We start from the raw sequence: 27985 nt of genomic DNA on the forward strand, positions 1-27985 counted from the left end.
AGTCATTTCGCACCTTGATTATTGTAATTCTCTTTACAATGGAACTCCTAAAAAAGAAACCCGACATCTTCAGCTCATCCTAAACACTGTAATAAAACTTATATATAAACTAGGGAAATATGACCACGTCACTCCTCATTTTGAAAGAAGCACATTGGCTACCCATTACACATCATATCACTTACAAAACTCTTATGTTGGTCTTTAAAATCAAATCTTCCCATCAACCATCCTTTCTTGACAAACTTCTTATTCCATTTTGCCCATCACGAACCCTTAGATCTGCTGACCAAAATTTACTATCCGTTCCCTCTATAAAGGAATTCTTCATTATTAGAAAAACCAACTTTTCTGTAGTAGCTCCTACTTTATGGAACTCTCTGCCATCCCAACTTCGTCAGGAAAAACTCATTGATAAATTTAAGACTAATCTGAAAACCTTATTTCAAGACGCATTTTATTACTGATGATTCTTCTTTCACCATTCACCTAACCGCTTTAATGAAGCGCCCCCCTTCCCTCTGTTCCTTTCCCTCCCCCTCCCTCGCACATTCAAAACTTGTGTTGTTTTTGGTTGTTTTTTTCTTTCTCATCACTTTAATGTAACTTCCCCTTCCCTCCTTGTTAACCTCACTTTTATGTCTGTCATTATCAAATGTCTTTAATGTTAACTCTTCCCATTACTCTTTCTCTTTTATTAATTTTATAATCTATAAATATAATTTTACCTTGATTTTAACTTTTATTGTAAACTTGTTGATGGTCGGTATATTAAAAACTAATAAACTTGAAACATAATAGTAACATACATAGTAGATGATGGCAGATAAAGACCTGAATGATCCATCCAGTCTGCCCAACCTGATTCAATTTAAATTTTTAAAAATTTTTTCTTCTAAGCTATTTCTGGGCAAGAATCCAAAGCTCTACCCAGTACTGTGCTTGGGTTCCAACTGCCGAAATCTCCGTTAAAACCTACTCCATCCCATCTAAACCCTCCCAGCCATTGAAGCCCTCCCCAGCCCATCCTCCCCCAAACGGCCATATACAGACACAGACCGTACAAGTCTGCCCAGTACTGGCCTTAGTTCAATATTTAATATTATCTTCTGATTCTAGATCCTCTGTGTTCATCCCACGCTTCTTTGAACTCCAGTCACTGTTTTCCCCTCCACCACCTCTCTTAGGAGCGCATTCCAGGCATCCACCACCCTCTCTGTAAAGTAGAATTTCCTAACATTGTTCTTGAATCTACCACCCTTCAACCTCAAATTATGTCCTCTGGTTTCTCTGGAAAAGATTTTCTTCTACGTTAATACCATTCAAGTATTTGAACGGCTGAATCATATCTCCCTTGTCTCTCCTTTCCTCTAGGACAGTGTTTTTCAACCTTTTTACACCTATGGACCGGCAGAAATAAAATAATTATTCTGTGGACCGGCATTGGTCCGGGGACCGGCGATTGAAGAACACTGGGCTAAGTCGTGGGCCAGATCCCGCCCATCTCTACCCAATCTCCACCCCAGACCCCAACCCCATAATAGTACTAATTGCACCTTGCATGTCCTGTGCCTCATCTGGAAGCCTTCCCTCTGATGTTGCAACAGCAGAGAGAAGGCTTCCGGTTCAGGCGCAGGATGCCCATAGGAACCACTGCCCATGGCTTTGTGCACTGAATCAGTTAGGAAGAGGGAGCTGGCTTGAAGATAACGCCGCATCGACCGCACCATGGACCGGCAGTTGAAGAACATGCTTCTTATCCATGTCGGAACCAACGATACCGCCAGGAGCACCCCGGAGAGGATACCTGAGGACTTTGGTGCCCTGGGTGAGAAACTGAGGAGGTTGGATGCGCAGGTTGTTTTCTCCTCGATCCTTCCAGTAAGAGGCAAGGGAAGAGCCAGAGAGAATCGGATCCAGAAGGCAAACGACTGGCTGCAAGGATGGTGCAAGGAGATGAACTTCGGGTTCCTGAACCACGGAGAGGCACTACAAGGACTACAGGGACCAGATGGGTTGCACCTGTCCAGCAGAGGGAAGAACGTCTTTGGACACCGATTAGCCCGCCTACTCCATAGGGCTTTAAACTAGGTAAGTTGGGGGAGGGTACGGGCACTAATAACCTATCTAATGAAGTAAGCTGCAAATACCATTCAGGATCTGAGGTATATACACATAGCAATCATGGATCTGGGGGGGGTGCTCACATTTCCGGGTTCAGGGGGGATACTGACATTTTCGAATCCGGGGTAAGTTCACACTATGTTTCAGGGTCTAAGGAGAATACACACATCGCAAACAATACCAAAGGAGCCGATGGAGCTCAATCGGGAATATCACTAGATAGCCATAACAAACCTAGGATTTGGAAGGCTATGTACGTCAATGCCCACAGTTTGGGCAACAAGATTCTGGAATTGGAGACGGAAATGAGGGGCGCCGACCTAGATGTGGTGGCAATATCCGAAACCTGGCTTACGGACTCCCACAGGTGGGACATGGTCATACCGGGTTACAATTTGTTCCGCCAAGACAGGGAGGGCAAAATGGGAGGAGGGGTAGCACTATATGCCAAAGATGACATCAAAGTTACCAGAATCACAGATGTTAGGTACACAGGGGAATCCCTTTGGGTAAATATGGCCAGGGGAAAGGACAAATGCCTGTACCTTGGCATAGTATACAGACCTCCAAGGCAACAGGAAGACCTTGATATGGAATTAATCGAGGACATAGAGAATATCACCTTGCGTGGGGACACAGTATTGATGGGGGACTTCAATATGCCTGACGTGAATTGGAACACACTTTCCTCTGCGACCGGCAGCAGCAAAAGGCTATTAAACTCTATAAAGGGAGCAAGACTCAAGCAAATGGTTTTGGAGCCAACTAGGGATCAGGCGATTCTAGACCTAATACTTACCAACGGAGAAAGTGTCACAGATGTCTCTGTGGGAGACACGCTGTCATCCAGTGACCACAACATGGTATGGTTTAACCTCAGAAAAGGTTTCACCAAACCCAACACATTAACTAAGGTCCTCAGCTTCAAGGACACCAACTTCGAGGACATGGGGGAATTCATCCATCAGTCGCTGCAAAACCAAGCAGAGACTGATAATGTAGAGGAATTGTGGTCAACAATGAAAACTACCATACACGAAGCAACAAACAGATTTATTAAATCTGTAAGTAAACGACGAAGAAAAAACAAACCGCAGTGGTTCTCTACGGAGGTCTCCAACCTCATAAAAGAGAAGAAGAGAACATTCATCTCCTTCAAACATTCAGGGAAGCAGGGCTCCAGAGAAGACTATCTGGCCAAGTCAAGAACCGTCAAAACAGCAGTCAGAGAGGCCAAATTGCAGGTGGAGGAGAATCTAGCAAAGAATATCAAAAAGGGCGATAAAGCATTCTTTAGGTATATTAGTGATAGAAACAGGAACACAGGAGGGATAGTATGCCTTAGGAAACCGGACGGGAACTATGTAGAATCAGACTCCGAGAAGGCTAAACTGTTAAATGAATACTTTTGCTCAGTTTTCAGTGAGGCGCAGGGATCCGGCCCTCAACTACCAACAGGGGATAGCTCGATAGACCCGTTTTGCAGCTTCGAGATAACGCCCAATAGTGTCTACAGTGAACTATCTAAACTCAAGGTTCACAAAGCCATGGGGCCAGACAACATACACCCCAGAGTACTCAGAGAGTTAAAAGACACCTTGGCGAAACCACTATCAACACTCTTCAATCTCTCCCTTAGCAAAGGAAAAGTCCCGCTAGACTGGAAAACGGCTAATGTCATTCCACTCCACAAAAAAGGAAGTAGGACGGAAGCTACGAACTACAGACCAGTGAGTCTCACATCAATAGTAAGCAAACTAATGGAAACTCTAATCAAACACCAATTGGATGCGGTCCTTAACGAGGGGAATCTGCGAGATCCCCGTCAACATGGGTTTACAAAGGGGAGGTCCTGTCAATCCAACCTGATCAGCTTCTTTGACTGGGTGACGAGGAAGCTGGATATTGGGGAGTCCCTGGATGTCGTGTACTTAGATTTCAGCAAAGCATTCGATAGCGTACCATACCGCAGGTTGTTGAGCAAGATGAGCTCTATAGGTTTGGGAGATACCTTGACTACATGGGTGGGGGACTGGCTAGGAGGTAGACTTCAGAGGGTAGTGGTGAATGGCTCCCCCTACGAAACGACAGAGGTGTTAAGTGGAGTGCCACAGGGCTCGGTCTTGGGCCCAATCTTGTTCAACATCTTCATAAGGGACTTGGCTGAAGGGCTTCAGGGTAAATTAACGTTATTCGCCGAATTGCATAATTATTGCATAATTGCATAATTATTGCATAATTCGGCCAAATTATGCAATATAGTGGACAAGAACACAACAGGACCTGACAACAAATCCAAGACCGATAGTATGGCACACGACCTCCTCCTACTGGAGAATTGGTCCAGGACCTGGCAACTAAACTTCAATGCCAAAAAATGCAAGGTCATGCACCTTGGCAACAAAAATCCATGTAAGACTTACACTCTTAATGGTGAGATCCTAGAGAGAACTGTAGCGGAACGAGACTTAGGGGTAATCATCAGTGAGGACATGAAGACTGCAACTCAGGTGGAGAAAGCTTCATCTAAAGCCAGACAAATCATGAGTTGCATATGAAGGAGTTTCATTAGCCGTAAGCCCGAAGTCATAATGCCATTATATAGGTCCATGGTGAGACCCCATCTGGAATACTGTGTACAATTCTGGAGACCATATTACCGCAAAGATGTGCTGAGACTTGAGTCGGTCCAGCGAATGGCCACACGGATGGTCACGGGGCTCAGGGATCTCCCGTATGAGGAACGGCTGAATAAACTGCAGCTCTACTCCCTTGAGGAACGCAGGGAGAGGGGGGACATGATCGAGACATTCAAGTACCTCACGCGCCGTATCGAGGTGGGGGAGGATATCTTCTTCTTCAAGGAACCCATGTCAACACGAGGGCATCCATGGAAAATCAGGGGAGGGACATTACATGGCGACACCAGGAAATTCTTCTTCACCGAGAGGGTGGTGGATCGATGGAATGGTCTTCCGATGCAGGTGATTGAGGCCAGCAGTATGCCTGATTTTAAAGCTAAATGGGATCGAAAGGTGGGATCTCTTCGCAAAGGGAGGTAGGGGAGGGTCATTGATGTGGGCAGACTTGATGGGCCTTGGCCCTTATCTGCCGTCACCTTCTATGTTTCTATGTTAACACTGTTTTGGGCCTGATGCACGTGCTGGCCCAGTGGACCGGCAGGAAATTTCTGTGGACCGGCACTGGTCCATGGACAGGTGGTTGAAGAAAACTGCTCTAGGGTATACATATTCAGGGCTTTCAGTCTCTCCTCGTATGTCTTCTGGCGCAAGCCTATCATTTTCGTCACCCTCCTCTGGACCGCTTCAAGTCTTCTTACGTCCTTCACCAGATACGTTCCTCAAAACTGAACACAATACTCCAAGTGGGGCCTTACCAATGACCTTTACAGGGGCATTAACACCTTCTTCTTTCTACTGGCTACGCCTCTCTTTATACAGCCCAGCATCCTTCGGCAGCAGCCACTGCCTTATCACACTGTTTTTTCACCTTTAGATCTTCAGACACTATCACCCCAAGGTCCTTTTCCCAGTCCGGCAATATCTGCTTCTCTCCTCCCAGCATATACGGTTTCTTCCTATTATTAATCCCCAAATGCATTACTCTGCATTTCTTTGCATTGAATTTTAGTTGCCAGGCATTAGACCATTCCTCTAACTTTTGCAGATCCTTTTTCATATTTTCCACTCCCTCTTCGATGTCTACTCTGTTACAAATCTTGGTATCATCTGCAAAAAGGCACACTTTTCCTTCTAACCCTTCAACAGTGTCACTCACAAACTATTGAACAGGATCAGCCCCAGCACCGAACCCTGAGGGACTCCACTACTCACCTTTCCTTCCTCTGAGCGACTTCCATTAACCATCACCCTCTGGAGTCTCTCCAACAGCCAGTTTCACAGTTAGAAATCTTTGCAGAAATCTAAGTAAATTACATCTAGCATATGTCCTCGATCCAGAACTCTGGTCACCCAATCAAAAAATTCAATCAGGTTCGTTTGGCACGATTTACCTTTTGTAAAGCCATGTTGCCTCGGTTCCTGTAACCCATTAGATTCAAGGAAGTACACTATCCTTTCTTTCAGCAACACTTCCATTATTTTTCCAACAACTGAAGTGAGACTCACCGGCCTGTAGTTTCCTGCTTCTTCCCTGTGACCACTTTTGTGAATAGGGACCACATCCCCAATCCTCCAATCCCCAGGAACCACTCCCGTCTCCAGAGATTTGTTGAAAAAGTCTTTAATAGGACTCGCCAGAACCTCTCTGAGCTCCCTTAGTATCCTGGGATGGATCCCGTCTGGTCCCACCTTCAGTTTTTCAAGTTGCTAATAAACACTCTCCTCCGTGAACGGCACATAATCTACTCCATTTTCTCGTGTAACTTAGCACATTTGCTTTTTTCTGATCACTCTCCACATATCGGTTCCCAGCATCTTTTAGTTTAGCAATTCCATTTTTCATATTCCTCCTTTCACTAATATATCTGAAAAAAAATTTGTCTCCCTTTTTTACATTTTTAGCTATTTGTTCTTCCGCCTGTGCTTTCGCCAGACATATCTCTCTCTTGGCTTCTTTCGGTTTTACCCTGTAGTCCTTCCTGCACTCCTCTTCTTGGGGGGGTTTTATATTTCACGAACACCAACCCCTTCACCTTTATTTTCTCCGCCACTAGTTTGGAGAACCATATCGGCTTCCTTTTTCTCTTGTTTTTATTTATTTTCTTCACATAAAGGTCGGTAGCCATTTTTATTGCTCCTTTCAGCTTAGACCACTGTCTTTCCACTTCTCTTGTGTCCTCCCATCCTAACAGCTCTTTCTTCAGGTACTCTCCCATTGCATTAAAGTCCGTACGTTTGAAATCTAGGACTTTAAGTATCGTGTAGCCGCTCTCCACTTTAGCCGTTATATCAAACCAAACCGTTTGATGATCGCTACTTCCCAGGTGAGCACCCACTCGAACATTAGAGATACTCTCTCCATTTGTGAGGACCAGATCCAATATTGCTTTTTCCCTTGTGGGTTCCGTCACCATTTGTCTGAGCAGAGCCTCTTGAAAGGCATCCACAATCTCCCTACTTCTTTCCTATTCCGCAGACGGAACATTCCAGTCCGCATTTGGCAGGTTGAAATCTCCCAACAGCAGCACCTCCTCTTTCCTTCCAAACTTTTGGATATCCACAATCAGATCCTTATCAATTTGCTGCGATTGAGTTGGAGGTCTGTAGACTACACCCACGTAGATAGAAGTTCTGCCAACATCCAGCCAGACAAGTAGGTCTATCTCAGTGACTTGCAGTTTGTAATCTAAAATCTTAGGAAAATTATTTTTAGTCCCCTATTCTATGGGCAAATTTTGAACAAAATCTGAAACATAATAGTGGGAACCATTAGACCACTTAGCATGGGATGAGCCAAAACGAAGGGGTTCTTTTATTAAGTTGCGCTAATTGATTTAGTGCACACTAAATGCTAAGATGCCCATAGGAATATAATGGATGTACACTAATCTTTAGCTTGCGCTAAATTGGTTAGCACAGCTTAATGAAAGGATCCCTAAGTCCCAACATGCACAAGGGTAAACCTAGGACTGGTTCAACCCTGTCCTGCAAATCTGTATCTAGTTGGCAGCCTTATGCCAGCCCAGGAAGTTCCCTAAATCCAAGTCTGGCCACTAGTGCTGCCGATTCAGGAAAAAATTTTCGATTAAATTCAGCCTATTGAATCGATTTTTTTGATTCAGTTTGATTTTCCTGCCCAATTGGGTGGTGGTGTGTTGTTGTTTTTTTTTTTTTTCAAACATCCTGGTGGGTTTATTTTATAGCCTCTTCACCCACTCCACCCCCTTTGCCCTTTCTTACCCACACTGGCACTGTGGTGTAAACAAAATAATCAAAAAAGACTTTTCATCTCTCTGTTAAATCCTAAACATAGAAAAAGATGGCAGATAAGGGCCGCGGCCCATCTAGTCTGCCCACCCTAATGACCCTCCCCTATTTAACTCTGTGCAGAGATCCCACTGACGATCCCATTTCTTCTTAAAATCAGGCACGTTGCTTGCTTCGATCACCTGAAGTGGAAGTTTATTCCAGCGATCAACCACTCTTTCGGTGAAAAAGTATTTCCTGGTGTCGCCGTGCAATTTCCCGCCCTGATTTTCCATGGATGTCCTCTTGTCGTCGTCGGATCTTTGAAAAAGAAGATATCTTCTTCTACCTCGATACGGCCCGTGAGGTCTCGATCATGTCTCCCCTCTCTCACGTTTGCGGTCTAATACCAGTTCTGGCAGGAAACACATTTCAAATCTGACACATTGTAATCACAAAACAAAAAATAAAATTATTTTTTCTACCTTTTGTTGTCTGGTTATTATTCAAATCATGTTGCTTGTCAGGGTCTCTTGCCCATTTGTTGCTTTCTTCTTTCTCCGTGCTAACCATCCATTTTCCATGTCTTTCCTCCCCCTCCATTTCCCTTCCCTCCCCCGGAGGTCTGGCATCTTTCCATTTTTTCATCTCTATTCCCGTAGCTGCAGCGATGCACCCCACCATTCCCAGAACCACCATCTCTTCTTTTCTCAACTATCCTTTCATCTAGAATTTCTCCTTCCTTTCCCACCACCCCAGGGTTCACTAGCTCTCCCTTCCTCTTCCCAACTACCCTCCTGTCCAGTATCTCTATTGCCCCCCTTCTACACCATCCTTTGTGTGCAACTTCTCTCCCTTTCTGTTCCTTCCCTAAATCCCATTGTCCACCATCTCTCCCTCTCTTCTGTTTTTAGATCCATTATTTCTTCCATCTCTCCCCTCATCTCCCCTGTCCATGATCTCCCCTGTTAATATCTCCCTCTGCCCCAAGTTTATCTCCCCTCTCTATGATCTCCCCCCCTCCACCAAGTTCATCTCTCCCTTTCCAGTCCACCAACTCCCCCAAGTCTATCTCCCCTCTCCCCCATCTACCTTTATTTTGATGTTAAAACTTGTTGCCGGTGGCGGTAGTGATTTAGCGATCTACAGAGTTCTCCTGCTGCCACTCCTTGGTTTTCTCTCCACTGTGGCCCACTCTCAGTGAAAACTTCCTGTTTCCGCTTGGGCAGCTGAATGGAGAGAGGACACCCGGAGTAGCGGCAGGGTAGTGAATCACATTCGCTACTGTCACTTTTGCCTGGAATAGAAAGGTAGATATGCAGCTGGGGAGGAGAGAAGAAATATATCTGGCCGGGAAGGAGAGAGCCAGATAACCAATATAGAAATCACCTTGCTGCCGCTGATCCACATACAGAGGTCCGCTCGGTGCTCCCTTTGCCGAAGTCCTTTCTTCTGATGTAACTTCCGGTTTCACAAAACCAGAAGTTACATTAGATGGAAGGACTCCTGTGTAAGGTTTGAAGATCAGGTCCCCCACAAGGTGAGGTGGTAGGGGGTTACATGAGAGGCGTCCTTACAAACGCCAGGTCCCAGGATCAGTTCCCTCACAGAAGATTCACCAGGAATAGAATCAAATAAGAAACACAGCCAGAGGTGATTGCATAAAGAATATATTATAGAAATAGGCTTACAGAAAAGCAATATTCATAAGCATTACAATTAATGAGAGAGCAAAGCAGTTTCCCTGCCTTACAGAGTTCAGAGGAAAAGAGAGACGTAGAAGCTTGAAGTTCCAGGAAGATCCAGAGAGAGATTGAAAAAGGGGGATGGGGTGATGGTCTAAGCTTCGGGTTCCATAGATAAAGAGAAGGATAGACAGAGAGATAGACAGAGAAAGAGATAGATTTATGTGTGTTGCCGAGAGGAGGCTTTTATAGCTTGGAATCTTATTCTGAATATAGAAACTCCTGTATTTCCCATTATCTTTCTGTTTAGAATTTGTAAACTGTTTGAAACAATGGTTAATTTAATTGGTAAGGAGGGTGTAATACTTGCAGGCATGGTAGATGGGATTAGTCTCTGGCTTCTTTGTCCCATTCAAGCATCCTATCTTCTTGATAAACAATCCAGTCTGGCTGGATGATTAATGTATGTGAATTCTGTGCAGGAGCACAGAATTCTGCATCAACATTCCAGAGTCAGATTGATATAATTTCCCATAGGTCTTTGCTGACATTAGTTATGTCAACTGAAAATGCTGATTGCTAGCAATAGCTAAGCTGACATCTGGAGGCAGAGGAAAAGCCTGAACGAGTGGGTCTCTAGCAAGGAGGCCGACATGAATTGTTGAGTTTGGGTAAAAAACAAAACAAAACCCCAACGAATCGTTTCAAAAATTAAAAAAAAAAATTAACTGACTAATCGCCGTGCCCAGACGGAATCCACCCTAGAGTATTGAAGGAACTAAAGGAGGAAATAGTGGAACTACTACAGTAGGTTTGTAATCTATCCCTGAAAACAGGCGTGATCCCGGAGGATTGGAAGATAGCCAATGTTACGCCCATCTTTAAAAAGGGATCGAGAGGTGACCCGGGGAACTACAGACCGGTAAGTCTGACCTCGGTTCTGGGGAAAATGGCGGAAGCGCTGATAAAAGATAGCATCGAGGAGCATCTAGAGAGGCATAAACTTATGATAACAAGCCAACATGGCTTCTGCAAGGGAAGATCGTGCCTAACAAACTTATTGCACTTCTTCGAAGGAATTAACAAACGGATGGACAAAGGGGACCCCATAGACATTGTATACTTAGACTTCCAAAAAGCCTTTGACAAGGGTACCCCATGAACGCCTACTTCGGAAACTAAAGAACCATGGGGTGGAAGGAGACGTACACAGATGGATCAGGAATTGGTTGGCGGGCAGGAAGCAGAGGGTAGGAGTGAAGGGCCACTACTCGGACTGGAGGAAGGTCACGAGTGGTGTTCCGCAGGGGTCGGTGCTTGGACCGCTGCTATTCAATGTATTTATAAATGATTTAGAAACAGGGACGAAGAGCGAAGTAATAAAATTCGCAGATGACACCAAGCTATTTAATGGGGCTAAGACTAAAGAGGACTGTGAAGATTTACAAAGAGACCTGAATAAACTAGGGGAGTGGGCGACGAGATGGCAGATGAAGTTCAATGTAGAGAAATGTAAAGTCCTACACTAAACTAAACTAAACCTTAAGTTTATATACCGCATCCTCTCCACGGAAGTGGAGCTTGGCACGGTTTACAAGAACTTAAAATATAAGAAGAAAAAGGAAAAGGTTTGCATGAGCTTATATATAGAATGGAAGAGTAAGGGGGAAAATAGAATTACATGTTAGAGAAGAGCCAAGTTTTCAGTTGCTTGCGGAATAGTTGGAGAGAGCCCAGGTTCCGCAACGGGATAGTAAGGTCATTCCAGAGACCTGTGATTTTGAAGAGAAGAGATTTTCCCAGTTTACCTGCATAAAGAATACCGCGTAGAGAGGGGAAGGATAGTTTATATCTTTGGGCGAGTCTGGTGGAGTCAGGACTCGAGGAGTTAAAGGGTAGTGGGATTAGGGGAGGAAGAATGCCGTGAATGATCTTAAAAGCCAGGCAGGAGCATTTGGAATGGATTCTGGAAATCACTGGGAGCCATTGAAGATTGGACAGGAGTGGGGAGACATGGTCAGATTTGCGTTTTGCAAAGATCAACTTGGCTGCAGTATTCTGGATAAGCTGGAGTCTTTCAAGATTTTTTTTTGTTAGGCATAAGTAAATGGCATTGCAGTAGTCAAGTTTGGAGAGGATGATGGCTTGGACGAGGACGGCAAAATGTTTTTGGCGAAAGTAGGATCTTACTTTCCTCAGCATGTGGAGGGTGAAAAAGCATGATTTTGCCAAGGAGTTGAGGTGGTCGTTGAGGAAGAGAGAAGAATCAATAGTGATGCCAAGGACCTTGCTTGAGAACTCAGGTGCAGAGCAGCGCCTGTGGGTAGTGCAAAGATGGTGGGCAGGTGTTCTAACTTTGGGCCGAGCCAGAGTAATTTTGTTTTTGATTCATTTAGTTTCATCTGTACCGAGAGGGACCAGGAGTGGAGTCTCATTATGCAAGATGTAATGTTCTCGTGGAGGTTGGTGAGGTTCTGGTCTGTTTCAAGGAGGACAAGGATGTCATCAGCGTATGTGTAGATTGTTTCAAGGGGGGAAAGTTGGAGGAGCTTCAGGGAGGACATGTAGATGTTAAAGAGGATAGGGGTGATTCCTGAGAGACACCGCAAGATGGTGTCCAAGCTACGGACATGGTGCCATTTGTGTTGACAGTGTAGGAGCGAGAGCGAAGGAAGTTTGAGAACCACTTTAGGACGGTGGAGTCAGTTCCTATCTCGGAAAGTTGATAAAGTAGTATGTCGTGGAAACAGTACACGTAGGAAACAGAAACCCCAGGTACAGCTACACCAATGGTCTCAAAGTCAAACCCTTTGCAGGCCACATTTTGGATTTGTAAGTACTTGGAGAGCTTCAGAAAAAAATAGTTAATTTCTTATTAAAGAAATGACAATTTTGCATGAGGTAAAAACTCTTTATAGTTTATAAAATCTTTCCTTTTGGCTAAGTCTTAATAATAATATTGTCATTTATAGCTAAAGAGACATATGATCAAGAAACTGTTTTATTTTACTTTTGTGATTATGATAAACATACCGAGGGCCTCAAAATAGTACTTGGCGGGCCACATGTGGCCCCCGGGCCGTGAGTTTGAGACCACTGAGCTACACGATAGGAGGGCTGTTATTGAGTGAGAGTACCCAAGAAAGGGACTTGGGGGTAATAGTTGACATGACAATGAAGCCATTGGCACAATGCGCAGCGGCCGCTAAGAAAGTGAATAGAATGCTAAGAATAATCAAGAAGGGTATTACAAGCAGAACGAAAGAAGTTATCCTGCCCTTGTATTGGGCGATGGTGCGCCCACATCTGGAGTACTGCGTCCAATATTGGTCGCCGTACCTTAAGAAGGATATGGCAATACTCGAGAGGATTCAGAAGAGAGCGACGCATTTGATAAAAGGTATGGAAAACCTTTCATACGCTGAAAGATTAGAGAGATGGGCTTTTTTTGCTGGAGAAGCGGAGACTTAGAGGGGATATGATAGAGACTTACAAGATCACAAAGGGCATAGAGAAAGTGGGAGGGACAGATTCTTCAAACTTTCAACAACTAGAAGAACGAGAGGGCATTTAGAAAAATTAAAAGGGGACAGATTCAGAACCAATGCTAGGAAGTTCTTCTTCACCCAAAGGGTGGTGGACACCTGGAATGCGCTTCCAGAGGGCGTGATAGGGCAGGGTACGGCATTGGAGTTCGAGAAGGAATTGGACAATTTTCTGAAAGAAAAGGGGATAAAGGGGTATAGATAGAGGGCTACTATACAGGTCCTGGACCTAATGGGCTGCCGCGTGAGCGGACTGCTGGGCCTCCGGTCTGACCCAGCAGAGGCAGTTTATGCTCTTATGATTCTCCTGAAGTGAATTGGTGAATCGATTGAAATTGGAAATTGGCCAGCACTACTAGCCACTACTCTACTTATGTTACCGTCCCCCTCCTTTACAAAGCTGGTAAAAGCTCCAGCGCTCAAAGAATTCCTATGAGCGTCCAAGCTGTTGAAAATGCTAGTGGGGCTTTGTAAAGGAGGAAATGGAGAAAAGCTGACCAGTGAGATGAGAGAAATACTAGGAGGGTGTGTGTGTGGGGGAGAAGGTCGAGCTGGAGAAGCTAAGGCGTGGTGAAATGAATGAAAGAGTGACGGCAACGCTAGCTCTGAGGCCGATTTTTCTAGTCAGAGCTCGTGCCGTCGCCCCCTTCCCGCGCTGGCCCTGACCTTTCACCTACTTTGCGAAGCCGCAGCGTGTGTGAGAATGGGCGGAGGACGGGAAATGGGAGGGCGGAGAAGGAGGAAGGGGCTGAGGAGAGCCGAGAAGACGCTGCCTGGCTGCTTTTGCTGCTGAAGCCCTTTCAGTAAGTGTATATGAAAGCAAAGAAGGGAACGCTCCGGTTTGGTAAAAGGGTGGCGGACTTGATTCTGGCACAAAGGACTAATCCCGTGCCAATGGGGGCAAGAGAGAATTCATACCGGTGCCCATAACCCCCTCCCCCCCAAGAAACTGTTTCACCTGAACACGCTCAAGTCCTCAATTAAATGGGTCCAAGATTAAGGAAAAGAGTAATTAAATTAAGAACCTATTCAATAATCGGATGCATGCACTTGTTCTTCCCACATTCTCAAAATGCTTTAAGGAGAGAAATTGGATCTACAAAAGTACTTTTCTTAATAGTTCAGTCTTAATGAAATTGAGTTACTGTACAGTATTATGCACTTCTCCCTCGATTATTCACAGTTTTTAGCTTGCTGGCTCCACACCCCCAAATTACATCAGCTTGCATAGAGAAATTGTTCATTCCAAGCGTTTACAGAGAAAATTGCAGATTCCCAGCACTTTCTTCACCGTGTCTTGCCTCTCCTTCAGGAACAGGCCAGGTCTCCCGCCATGTTATTCGCGGTTTCACCATATTCACAATGGTTTTTAATAGAAAACAGCAAATAACATATGAAAAAGTTATTCACGATTTTTCTGTATTTGCAGTTCTGTTAATCCCCTATCACAGCGAATACGGAGGGAGAAGTGTATTTCCTTAGCTACAGCAGCAGATGAATCCAGAGATCAATGGGATAGCACACATCTACCAGCAGGCGGAGAAAGAGAAACTGATTAACAGGTGCTCCTATGCTCTATCTCCCAGCAGGTGATGGTCGCTATTCAACTAGCTCCTGGATTCTGGCTGTGACTGGAAAATTATTTTCTCCTGTTGAGGTTTCTCATCAGTGAGACTGGGGTGTCTGGCTGAACGGTGCCAGCTTTAGGGGTTACACATGGGCACCCCCAGGTCCCTGCCTCACTCTCCCTCCAGTGCTAGAGGGTCTGACTTGGGCTCAATTTTTTCTTCTTTCCCTTAGTTAAAAAAGAAAAAAGGGAGACCAAATTTATTGTCTGGGTTCTCTGCCCTGCCAGTACTAAACAACCAGCAGCTACAACAAATGTGATTTGCTCAGCTTTGTGAGTATGTGTGTTTATGTTAACAAACATTAGACTGCGGGTTTCTGCGTCATGTTTGAAAGTATAGGTAGTTTTTGGTATAGGTAGTTTTATTTCTTGCCCGCTATGATTTCTAGTGTAGCAGAGATAGTGAAGCTATGTTTGTGTGGTGTTCAGCACCAAAATCCTTTTGGCACCGGTATGAATGGGGGACTTACAGTAGTTAATTAGCAGGCCGATGAAGCAGCTCAGATTTTGCCGTGCAGGGGAGGCACACGCTTCTTTCATGCGCTATTGGAAGCACCGTAGCGTTCATGGCCTTTCTCCCCGAAGCTGACTTTGGTCAGCGTTTGCCGCAGCCGGATGGAGGTGCTTGATGGATGGCTCCACGTGTCTTATTCAGGCACTGTGTTGGAGCCAGTTCACTAGAGCGCGCTAGAGGCCCACGAGGGTTCTCCGGCACTGGTGGGAGCGCCGCAGAGTGCATGAAGTTTTGTTTTCAGAAGCTTACTTCTCACACAGGCATACTGCGGTTGCCTTCAGCGGTATTACAGCTGCCTTTCACAATGGTGCGGTAATTCATCTCGGTGGGGGGTTTTCTCCCAAGTTGAGCTCCACTTAGCGTTATTTGGCATGAAGCCCATCCTTCTCGGCCTGAGGTGCTTTCAAGAGGCAGCAGGCTAATCGCTCCTGAGCGAGGTCAGATGCAGGAGTGTACCCTATGATTTGTATGAGTATCTTCTTATCTCTTGTGGGATTCCTGAATTTGGTGAGTCTATGCATGTTTGTATTTTCCTTATTCTTTGGGCTTCTGTGCAGTGCTGCGTGTCTCTGGTAGCGCTATAGAAATAATTCATAGTGGTAGAGTAATAGATTTCCAGTTGGTGGAGACTTTAGTGGCAGGGCAGGATGGCCTGGTGCCACCTTGTCCTTTTTCAGAGGACAGGACTGGCTTTATTTATTTATTTCAAGAGCGCCACAGGGTCTCCGTGTTTTGCAGGCTATCACACAGTCTTACACGGCACCATCTTTTCCTGGTGTGTGCTAAGCAGCCCCCCATATTTTTTCCATATTCACATTTCTATGCGATTATGCATTTCGCTTAAGTAGGCAGGTTTCGGGGGGGGGGGGGGGGAGGGGAGGTGAAGGCTATATGGCAGTTGGCTATATAGTTTTCTTTCAGGATAGCAGCTTTGTTTTGTATGCATAGAGATTCTCACAGTTCAGATCACACATTGCCAACCATGCTTCCGCAATGGTGCTCACTCGCTTAGATCTCCCATTCACAGTCAACCATACACCAAAGGGAAAAAGCCAGTGAAACCTATATCCGCCTGCACGCAATGCCTGGGTAACTTCTTTAAAGGCTTTGTGTTTCTGTAGCATAGACCAGGCTAGATCTTGAAAAACTCCCACAGCCAGATCTTTCCAGCGAAAAGTCACCTGCCGCCTTGCCGCTTGCAGAACATGCTCCTTCAAGTTGTAATCGCCAAAACAGGCAGTAATATCTTTGGTGTCCTGTCCTCGAGTTGGCCTCGGGCTGCGATGTGCCCATAGTAAAAGCATATTCGGCACAGCCGCTCCATTAGCACTCAGCAGGTGTTTGCAAAACTCCTGCACCACCAGTTTATTGTCCCAATAAGCCTCTACTTCTGATATGCCCTTAAAACACAGGTTACAGCGTCAGGATCAATTTTCTAGATCCTCCACTTGTGCCTGTAGGTCTTGCAATTCAGTGGATATGCAATCGGTAGATTCTTTAATCCCAGACACTGAGGTAGAAAATGCCTCCACATGGTCTTCAGAGGCAGAAACCTGGGCCCCCAACTCGCTAACATCAGAGCGAAGTTCCACTAGGGCCGCTTTAACATCGACCTGGACCCCAATCATCTCCTTCAGCTCTCTGAACCACATCTGCATGGATTTGGAAGCCTCCTCTCCATCCTCCAACTGTTGGGCAGGGATACTCTCATCCTCCGACTCCGATTGAGTCGACTGTCCCGCCGCCATCTTTTTTTTCTCCAACAGACCTCCAGGCAGTTCCGCTGAAGATGTCTCTCCTCCTTCGCCAAAATACTTATATTTCTCTAACCATTTCTGAGTCGCCATAACTTAACCGACTCAAATCTCCCGAGAATTGGATTTTGCTACATGCTGGAAGCTTTAAACTCCACAGTTCTCAGCCCTGATGGAGCTCACATTTTAGGCAGCCATACTCTGGGATGACGTCACTTCTCCTGACAGGTAAAGTATGTTGCAGTAGTCCAGGAGTCCTAGGATTAGCGCATGTGCAATGAGTTTGAATTGTTCGTATTTGAAGTATTTTCGGATTTGTCTTAAGTTGCGCATGGTTGCAAATGCTTTCTGAACCGTTTTTATGATTTGAAGTTGCATGGTGCAGCCTTTGTCTATCATTATTACCAGCCCTCGGAGATCCTACCAGTACCAAGGGCTGATGTGAAGAGGCAGACGGAACTACAATCATTAAATGCGTGGATGAGAAGGTGGTGTGACGAAGAGGGTTTTCACTTTGTGAGGAACTGGACAATGTTCTGGAGCAAGAACAAGCTCTTCAGGAGAGATGGACTACACCTGAGCACGGCGGGAACCAGACTACTAGCAAATAACATCAGGAGAGGAATAGAGCTGGCTTTAAACTGAGAGGAAGGGGAAAGCTGACAGTCGACCAGGTGTTGATGATTCGGAAGACAGTATCCCGAAAGGATACTGAGTGGAGGAAGTACTGGGAAAACACCAAAAACACCAAACAGGCTTCGAAAAACCAACGGAGCCAGACGAATCAAGAAGGGGATAAGGAGGAGTCTACTACATGGGGAAGACAAAAAGGAACAAGAGGAAGGGAATGAACATAAAGAGGAAACGTACCAAGTACCACAAGGGGAAGACAGGAGAGACAATAAACAGGAGAGGAGAGACAATAAACAAAAGTCTGCGGAAGGGGACGGAAAAAAATAATGAATCTCAAGGGAAAATAACAAGAAAACAAAAATATCGAGACTTAAATTGCATGTACATTAACGCAAGAAGCCTGAAGAATAAAATGGGGGAACTAGAAATCATGGCCAAAGATGAGAACCTAGACATCATAGCAATCACGGAAACATGGTGGAATGAGGAAAACAAATGGGACACAGTACTGCCTGGGTACAAGCTCTACCGAAGAGACAGGACACATCAGAAAGAAGGAGGAGTAGCACTTTACGTAAGGGACAGCATTCAATCAACCAGAGTGGACGCAGCAATGACAAATGACCAACTGGAACTGGAATCAATATGGGTTAAAATACCAGGAATAAAGGGAACCGTGATAAAGATGGGACTATATTACCGCCCACCTGGGCAAACTGAAGCAAAGAATGAAGAACTGAGAGCCGAGTTGAGGTGAGAATGTAAAAACGTAAACACCATAGTTATGGGAGATTTCAACTATCCTGGGATAGACTGGAGCCATGGAGTTTCAAAGTGTTCAAAGGAATCAGAGTTCCTAGAGGCTGTAAGGGACTGCTACTTGGAACAGCTTGTCATGGAGCTAACGAGAGGGGCAGCTATTCTGGATTTAATCCTCAACGGGCTGAGGGGACCTGCCCAAGAAGTGGAAGTAGTGGGACCATTAGGAAACAGTGATCACAATATGATTCAATTCAAATTGGAAATAGGTATGCCAAAGGGGAGGAGAACCATTGCAACAACGTTCAATTTCAGGAAAGGGAACTATGATGCCATGAGACAAATGGTAAAGAGAAAACTCAGGGACAGTTCCAGAAAGGCACAGACGGTGGAGCAAGCCTGGACCTTATTCAAGGACACAGTAAAAGAAGCGCAAAACCAGTATATACCCAGACTTAGAAAAGGGTGCAGAAAGAATCGAGCAAAAGACCCAGCATGGTTAACCAATGAGGTTAAGAAGGTGATAGGAGACAAGAAAAAATCCTTCAGGACGTGGAAAAAGGATAAAACCGAGGAAAATTGGAAAGAGCACCGGAAGCATCAAAAAGAATATCACCGTGTGGTCAGAACAGCAAAGAAAGAGAATGAAGAGAGACTTGCCAAGGAGGCGCGGAATTTTAAACCATTCTTTCGATGTGTGAAAGGAAAACAACCGGCGAGGGAGGAGGTGGGACCCCTGGATGAGGGAGACAGGAAGGGAGTGGTATTGGAGGAAAAGAAGGTGGTGGACAGACTAAATACGTTCTTCTCGTCGGTCTTCCAGGACACATCCAACGTGCCGGAACCGGAAAAATTCTTCAAGGGGGTTCAAGAGGAAAAATTATCGCGCATGGAGGTAAGCCTCGAAGACGTACTCAAACAGATAGATAGACTAAAAACTGACAAATCTCCAGGCCCCGATGGAATCCACCCGAGAATACTAAAGGAGCTTAGAGACAAAATAGCGGAGTTACTACAGCAGATTTGCAACCTATCCTTGAAAACAGGGGTAATCCCGGAAGACTGGAGGATAGCGAATGTTACACCTATCTTCAAGAAAGTATCCAGAGGCGACCCAGGGAACTATAGACTGGTCAGCTTAACCTCAGTTCCGGGGAAGATGGCCGAATCATTGATCAAGGACAGTATCAATGAGCATATAGAAAGAAATAAGCTGATGAAAGCAAGCCAGCATGGTTTCTGTAATGGAAGATCATGCCAAACGAACCTACTGCACTTCTTTGAGGGGATAAGTGAACAATTGGACAGAGGTGACCCCTTAGACATAATGTACCTGGACTTCTAGAAAGCCTTCGACAAGGTACCTCACGAGCGCCTACTAATGAAACTGTGGAACCACGGGGTGGAAGGGGACATAAACAGATGGATCAGATACTGGCTGGTGGACAGGAAACAGAGGGTAGGAGTAAAGGGACACTATTCTGAATGGAAAGGAGTCACGAGTGGCGTCCCGCAAGGGTCAGTGCTGGGACCACTGCTGTTCAATATATTTATTAATGACCTGGAAACAGGGATGAAGTGCGAAGTTATAAAATTTGCGGATGACACAAAACTCTCCGGTACGTTTAGATTTGTTGAGGAATGTAAAGAACTCCAAAGGGACCTGAACAAACTGAGTGAGAGGGCAAATAAATGGCAGATGAGCTTCAATGTAGAGAAATGTAAAGTCATGCACATAGGGAAAGGAAACCCGATGTACAACTACACAATGGGGGGGATGATATTGGGGGAAGTGCAACCTAGAAAAGGACTTGGGGGTTTTGGTGGATAAAACAATGAAACCAGCGGCACAAAGTGCAGCGGCCTCAAAAAAGGCGAACAGAATGTTGGGCATTATCAAAAAAGGTATCACTACCAGAACCAAGGAAATTATCCTCCCGCTGTATAGGGCAATGGTGCGACCGCATCTGGAGTACTGCGTTCAATACTGGTCACCGTACCTTAAAAAGGATATGGCGACACTCGAGAGGGTCCAGAGAAGAGCAACAAAAATGATAAAGGGCATGGAGAACCTTCCTTATGCTGAGAGGCTGAAGAAGCTGGGGCTCTTTTCCCTGGAAAAGCAGAGACTTAGAGGGGATATGATAGAAACTTACAAGATTATGATGGGTATAGAGAAGGTAGAGAGGGACAGATTCTTCAGACTGGCGGGGGCAACAAAAACTAGAGGGCACTCCAAAAAATTGAAGGGAGACAGATTCAGAACAAATGCTAGGAAGTTCTTCACTCAGAGGGTGGTGGACACCTGGAAATCGCTTCCAAAAGAGGTGGTAGAGCAGAGTACGATTTTGGGTTTCAAAATGGGATTGGATGAGTTCCTGAAGGAAAAGGGGATTGAAGGGTACAATTAAAGGGTTACTATACAGTACAAAATGCTTGGGCATTAGATCACTTTCAGGTCATTGACCTGGGGGGCCGTCGTGGGAGCGGACTGCTGGGCATGATGGACCTGTGGTCTGTCTCGGCAGAGGCGATGCTTATGTTCTTATGTTTAGGTTGTGTTGTAAGGGATATGCGATGGAGTTTATTTCTAGGTTTGTTATGGTTGGGGTTTTGTTTTTTTCTAGAAGTAAGAATTTGGTTTTGTCTTGGTTCAGTTTTAATTTGTGGTCTCTCATCCATTTTGATAATTTTTCTAGTGCAATGTGTAGTTTGTTCGTTGTGTTGGGGGTGGTTTGGTCGAAAGGCAGGAGGATGGTGATATCGTCTGCATAGATGTTTGACGTTTTGCCTAGTTTGTCTAAGCATGTGCTAAATGTGGCTATGTAAAGGTTGAAGAGTGTTGGTGATAGTGGGGAGCCTTGGGGGACTCCGCAAGGGTTATTCCAGGATTCTGATTGTTCGTTGTTTGCTTTTATTCTGTATCTTCTTGAGCGGAAAAATCCTTCAAACCAATTGAGACTTTGCCTGTGATTCCTATTGCCTCCAATGTTTGTAGTAGGATGTCTTGATCTACTAGGTTGAATGCCGCTGTGAGATCGAGTTGTATGAGTAGCATTTTTTTGCCTTTGCTTAGGTGTTGTTTGGCTGTGTCTAGGAGAGAGACTAGTAGTGTTTCTGTACTGTAGTTGCCTCTGAAGCCTGATTGTGAGGGGTGAAGTATGTTGTGGTTTCTAAGTAAATTTACTCAAGATAGAAGTAAGTAAATTTACTCAAGATAGAAGGAAAAAATTTATTTTAGCATATCAGGAGGTTAGATCTCTAGGTATGCAAGTGGTGGTTAGATTTCCTTGTAAATGTGTTGTTACATATCAGTTCCAAAAGTATATATTTTTAAACCATTACAGTTTTCTAATTTCCTTGAAAGTGAAAAACAACTTTTATCCTCTAGAGAAGGAGTGTCCACACTTTTTGGGCTTGTGAGCTATTTTTAAAATGACCAAGTCAAAATGACCTCCCAACAATAAAATTTTAAGGGACACTGTACGCAGGTTTTTTTTCAAAGAGTTCAAGGCAGATGACTTTATGCAATGTCACCTCAGTAACAACTATACAAAAATAGACTTGGGGGGGGGGGTCAATGGCGGCTTCCCTAGACATAGTGAGGTGGGCGCGGGCCCTCATGCGTTCTCTTCAGTTTGCTCTGCTCCGGAGGTGGTCGCCCCAGAAGCACAGTTTAGATCTCCTGGTTCCTCTGCGAGGCTTAGCGCGCTGTAGTCTTCGCTGGTGGCTCCAGACTTCTCATCTTGTTCAGGGGACGAGTCTGGATCAACCATAGTGGACTGTGCTTCTCATACCAGATGCCATACCAGCTTCTCATACCAGATGCCAGTCTCCTTGGTTGGGGAGTATCCTCAGTGTCTTGGTCACTCAGCTCAAGGCACCTGGTACATGAAGGAGGCATTCTGGTCGATCATTGCAGGTTGCTAAGCAAGATGAGTTCCATAGGATTGGGACAAAGTGGGTTGAGAACTGGCTTAAAGGTAGGGTTCAAAGGGTAATGGTGTACGGCACCCCCTCTTAAATGACGGAGGTGATCAGCGGAGTGCCCCAGGGCTCTGTCTTGGGCCTGATACTATTCAATATCTTTATAAGGGACTTGGCAGAAGGGCTCCGAGGTAAGATAACATTATTTGCCGATGACGCCAAACTAAGCAATGTAGTGGGTAAAAGCACAATGGATAAAAATTCAATGCCCGACAATATGATGCACGATCTACTCTTATTAGAGAACTGGTCTAAGACATGGCAGCTCAGCTTCAATTCACCAAAAAATGGAGAGAAAATCTATCTTCTTCTGTGATAATAATGTAACAAATAATGACAATAATCACAGCTTTAATTTAATTATATTTCATATTAAATATTAATGTGAAAAACTCAGACCCTGAACCTGTGATTATTGTCGTTATTAGCTCAGCTTCAATGCCAAAAAATGCAAAGTTATGCACCTGGGTACCCAAAATCCATGCAGGACTTATACCCTTAATGGCGAGATCCTAACAAGAACGGTAGCAGAACGAGACTTAGGGGTGATAGTCAGCGAGGACATGAAGGCTGCCAATCAAGTGGAGCAAGCTTCTTCCAAGGCAAGACAAATCATAGGTTGCATACGCAGGGGTTTTGTAAGCCTGAAGTCATTATGCCTTTGTATAGATCTATGGTGAGACCCCACCTGGAATACTGTGTGCAATTCTGGAGGCCACATTACCGTAAGGATGTGCTGAGGCTGAAATCGGTCCAGAGAATGGCCACCCGGATGGTCTCGGGACTGAAGGATCTCCCGACGAAGAACGGTTAGATAAATTACAGCTATACTCGCTCGAGGAGCGCAGAGAGAGAGGAGACATGATCGAGACGTTCAAGTATCTCACGGGCCGCATCGATGTAGAGGAGGATATCTTCTTTTTCAAGGGTCCCACGGCAACAAGAGGACATCCGTGGAAAATCAGAGGCGGGAAACTGCGCGGTGACACCAGGAAATTCTTTTTCACCGAAAGGGTGGTTGATCGCTGGAATGGTCTTCCACTTCAGGTGATTGAGGCCAGCAGCGTGCCTGATTTTAAGGCCAAATGGGATCGACATGTGGGATCTATTCGCAGGGTAAAGGCAGGGGAGGGTCATTAGGGTGGGCAGACTGCATGGGCCATGGCCCTTATCTGCCGTCAATTTCTATGTTTCTATGTTTCTATCATTGTGTTGGAGAACAGAGCCGTCCGTCTGGCGCTGTTAGTCTTCCGCTCCTTCTTGTTGGGCAAGTCAGTCCGAGTTCTGTCGGCCAATGCCATGAGAGTGGCTTATGTCAATAGTCAGGGAGGCACCAAGAGCACTCAGGGAGCGCAGGAGGTAGCTCTGCTTATGGTCTGGACAGAGTCCCATCTTCAGGACATCTTGGCCTCCCATATAGCCAGAGTGGAGAATGTTCAGGTGGACTTCCTCAGTCGTCATGTGCTGGATCCCGGAGAGTGGTGTCTAAGCCCTGTGGCCTTTCAGTTGATAGTGCAGTATTGGGGTTAGCCACGAGTGTCAACACAAAATTTGCCCCGCTTCTTCACTCATCAGGCTGGATGCTCTGGTTCAACCATGGCCAATGGAGGGGCTGTTGTATGTGTTCCCTCCGTGGCCATTAGTGGGCAAAGTTCTTCTCCGATTCATTTGCAATCCAGATATCATGGTTCTGGTGGCTCCAGATTGGCCTCGACATCCGTGGTATGTGGATCTGGTGAGACATCTGGTGGCGGATCCTCTTCCTCTCTTGGATGACCTTCTGACGCAGGGTCCCATTCCAATGTTCGATCTGGGTCCCTTCTGTCTTACGGCTTGACTATTGAAAGGGGTCGCCTAGTTAAGAAGGGGTATTCAGATAAAGTGATCTCAACTCTCTTGGGGTCCCGGAGGTTTTACACCTCTCGGGCTTATGTGAGGGTTTGGCGTCTATTTGAGGAGTGGTGTGATGCACATGGAGTGGTCTCTTCGCGTTTCTCTGCCTAACATCTTAGAGTTCTTGCAGGATGGCCTGGGTAGGGGACTGGCTTGGTCTTCTCTCCAGGTTCAGCTTGCAGTCTTGATGTGATTCGCTTCTTGCGGGCGGCCAAATTGATCAAGCCTCCCGTACGACCCTCTATTTCCTCTTGGGATCTGAATCTGGTTCTTTCAGTGCTAGTGTGCCCTCTTTTTGAACCATTAGGCAACTGCTCTTTGAAGGACCTTACTCTTAAAGCGGTCTTAGTGGCCATTACTTCTGCTAGATGTGTTTCTGAGCTGCAGGCTTTCTCTTGTACAGCTTCCTTCATGGAGTTTTCTAGGGAGTGGGTTGTCTTGAGGCTTGTTCCTTCCTTTCTGCCAAAGGTAGTTTCTCTTTTTCATGTCAATCAAGCAGTGGTCCTCCCGGTGTTGGGTAGTCGGGAGGGTCTTCTGAGCAGAAGCAGTTGCGCAAGTTAGATGCCAGTCGGGTTCTTCGCTCTTATATGCGGAGGACCCAGGAGATCCGTAAATTGGATCATCTTTGTCCTTATAGCGTGTCCTCGTCAGTCTAAGTCTACTATTGCGCGCTGAATCAAGGAGACTATTGCTTCTGCTTATCTTCTGTGGAAGAAGCCTGTTCCAGAATTTTTCAAGGCTCATTCCACTAGGGGTCAGACAGCTTCTTGGGCTGAGTCCTTGCTAGTGCCTCCAGTGGACATTTGTAAGGCTGTGATTTGGTCTTCCTTGCATTCATTTGTCCGACACTACCGGGTAGATGTTCAGGCGCGTCGAGAGAGTGATAAAGAAGGAGAAATTAGGTTCTTACCTGCTAATTTACTTTCTTTTAGCTTCTCCAGGCCGGTAGAGGTCCCCACCCTGTCTATTGTCGTGTTGTTGTGACTGTTGTGCAGGCAGTTTTTGTTTTTTTGCTGCGAGTTCTAGTATTTTTCTAGGGCCGGGGAGAAATGAAGAACAGTGGCTATGGCTCAGCTGGCTTAGCTGGTGAGCTGTGGGAACATTTTCTTTCTGGGATCTCTCCTCTGCATTTTCCAACAGCATTTAGGTATATTAGTTATTACTCCTGTTCAGAGTATTGTTTATTTCTGTTTCCTGTTCTTAGTTCTGCTTGGCTATTCGGAAGACTGATAGGAATAGGGGAAGGTATATTACATTACATTACATTACAGATTTCTATTCCGCCATTACCTTTTGGTTTAAAGCGGATTACAAAAAGAGTTATGGAAGAAGGGTTACAACGTTATATCTTATGTACTATTCCAAAGTTTTGTTTTCAGTCTCCATCTGCTGGTCATGATGAGATATATACCCGCTTGTCGGTCTGGAGAAGCTAAAAAAAGTAAATTAGCAGGTGAAAACCTAATTTCTCCTTTTTCCCACTTGGATCTTTCTTTAGTAGTTTTATACTGTTAAATAGAAATGGAAAGAATCTATCTTCTTTAGTAACTGTGAATTTTTATTTTTACTTTTTGCCTTTATGTAACCCTATTTCTAAATCAAATGTTTGATGTAATTTGAAAACTTTATAAATTTTTTAAAAAAAGAAAACTAGGGAATTGTTTCATTGAAGGAGGCGTGGTAGGAATAAGAGTAATGACAAAACATAGTTTAATACATGAAAGCGGTACTTGGACATCTTGGAGAGTCCTGGGTAGGTCCATCATTGTTTCCAGAGAGATTCCAAAAGTGATGAGAAGCCCTGAAGTTACTTGAGGAAGGCATCCTACATTGTCGAAATTTGAATCCTAATTGGAATTCTTTTGTAAAATCAGACTCCAAGTCAAGCAATTTTATTGGGATTTTATGCCTAATACTTTATGACAATAAATATAACTGTTGATTGACACATACATCTTGCTTGCCTTTTCTGTTTCTTTAAAACATAGTTTAGGAAATCATATGTGGGTAAATACCACGAACAAAATAATTCTTGCTAGAATCTACTCGTATTATGTTGCTTGCTTTTAATTTCTTTTATTGTAGTGAATGAAGATTCATCTTTTTTTTTTTTTTAATCAATATCAGTATTAATGGCAGAAGCTCATCAGGCAGTTGCCTTCCAATTTACTGTCACCCCTGATGGTATCGACTTACGCCTGAGCCATGAAGCTCTTAGGCAGATCTACCTCTCTGGTCTTCATTCCTGGAAGAAAAAGTTCATCCGATTTAAGGTACAGTCATATGTTGCATGAGCTGTAATAGAACTGTGTGGTTAGTAAATGCATCATTTTTATTCGGAAAGGATCAGAGCATCATTTTTATTTATAGATTATAACATAGTAACATAGCAGATGACAGCAGATAAAGACCCGAATGGTCCATCCAGTCTGCCCAACCTGATTCAATTTAAATTTTTTAATTTTTTCTTCTTAGCTATTTCTGGGCAAGAATCCAAAGCTTTACCCGGTACTGTACTTGGGTTCCAACTGCTGAAATCTCTGTTAAGACTTACTCCAGCCCATCTACACCCTCCCAGCCATTGAAACCCTCCCCAACCCATCCTCCACCAAATGGCCATATACAGACACAGACCGTGCAAGTCTGCCCAGTACTGTACCGTGCTGAGCTCTACGCTTGTGGAGATGGCGCGGTATACAAACCTAAGGTTTAGTTTAGTTTAGTTTACTGGCTTTAGTTCAATATTTAATATTATTTTCTGATTCTAAATCCTCTGTGTTCACAGTTTTACTCTCCACCACCTCTCTTGGGAGCGCATTCCAGGCATCCACTACCCTCTCTGTAAAGTAGAATTTCCTAACATTGCCCCTGAATCTACCACCCCTCAACCTCAAATTATGTCCTCTGGTTTTACCATTTTCCTTTCTCTGGAAAAGATTTTGTTCTACGTTAATACCCTTCAAGTATTTGAACGTCTGAATCATATCTCCCCTGTCTCTCCTTTCCTCTAGGGTATACATATTCAGGGCTTCCAGTCTCTCGTCATACGTCTTCTGGCGCAAGCCTCCTATCATTTTCGTCGCCCTCCTCTGGACCGCCTCAAGTCTTCTTACGTCCTTCGCCAGATACGATCTCCAAAACTGAACACAATACTCCAAGTGGGGCCTTACCAATGACCTGTACAGGGGCTTCAACACCTTCTTCCTTCTACTGACTACGCCTCTCTTTATACAGCCCAGCATCCTTCTGGCAGTAGCCACTGCCTTGTCACACTGTTTTTTCGCCTTTAGATCTTTGGACACTATCACCCCAAGGTCCCTCTCCCTGTCCGTGCATATCAGCTTCTCTCCTCCCAGCATATACGGTTCCTTCCTATTATTAATCCCCAAATGCATTACTCTGCATTTCTTTGCATTGAATTTTAGTTGCCAGGCATTAGACCATTCCTCTAACTTTAGTAGATCCTTTTTCATATTTTCCACTCCCTCTTCGGTGTCTACTCTGTTACAAATCTTGATATCATCTGCAAAAAGGCACACTTTTCCTTCTAACCCTTCAGCAATGTCACTCACAAAC

General features: G+C 44.9%; 1 protein-coding gene across 1 annotated transcript in view; it reads left to right on the forward strand.

Moving 5' to 3' along the window:
• The first annotated feature begins 13971 nt into the window (after positions 1-13971).
• The window catches only part of LOC117352161 (carnitine O-palmitoyltransferase 1, liver isoform-like), a 238881-nt gene continuing 224867 nt past the window's right edge, over positions 13972-27985 (forward strand). Inside the window, 2 exon segments of the mRNA XM_033928380.1 lie at positions 13972-14045; positions 26537-26682. Of these exon segments, the coding sequence (XP_033784271.1) occupies positions 26542-26682 (141 nt within the window). The 5' untranslated portion in view covers positions 13972-14045; positions 26537-26541.

This window comes from Geotrypetes seraphini, chromosome 19 (genome assembly GCF_902459505.1).
Source record: "Geotrypetes seraphini chromosome 19, aGeoSer1.1, whole genome shotgun sequence".
Classification (NCBI taxonomy): Eukaryota; Metazoa; Chordata; class Amphibia; order Gymnophiona; family Dermophiidae; genus Geotrypetes; species Geotrypetes seraphini.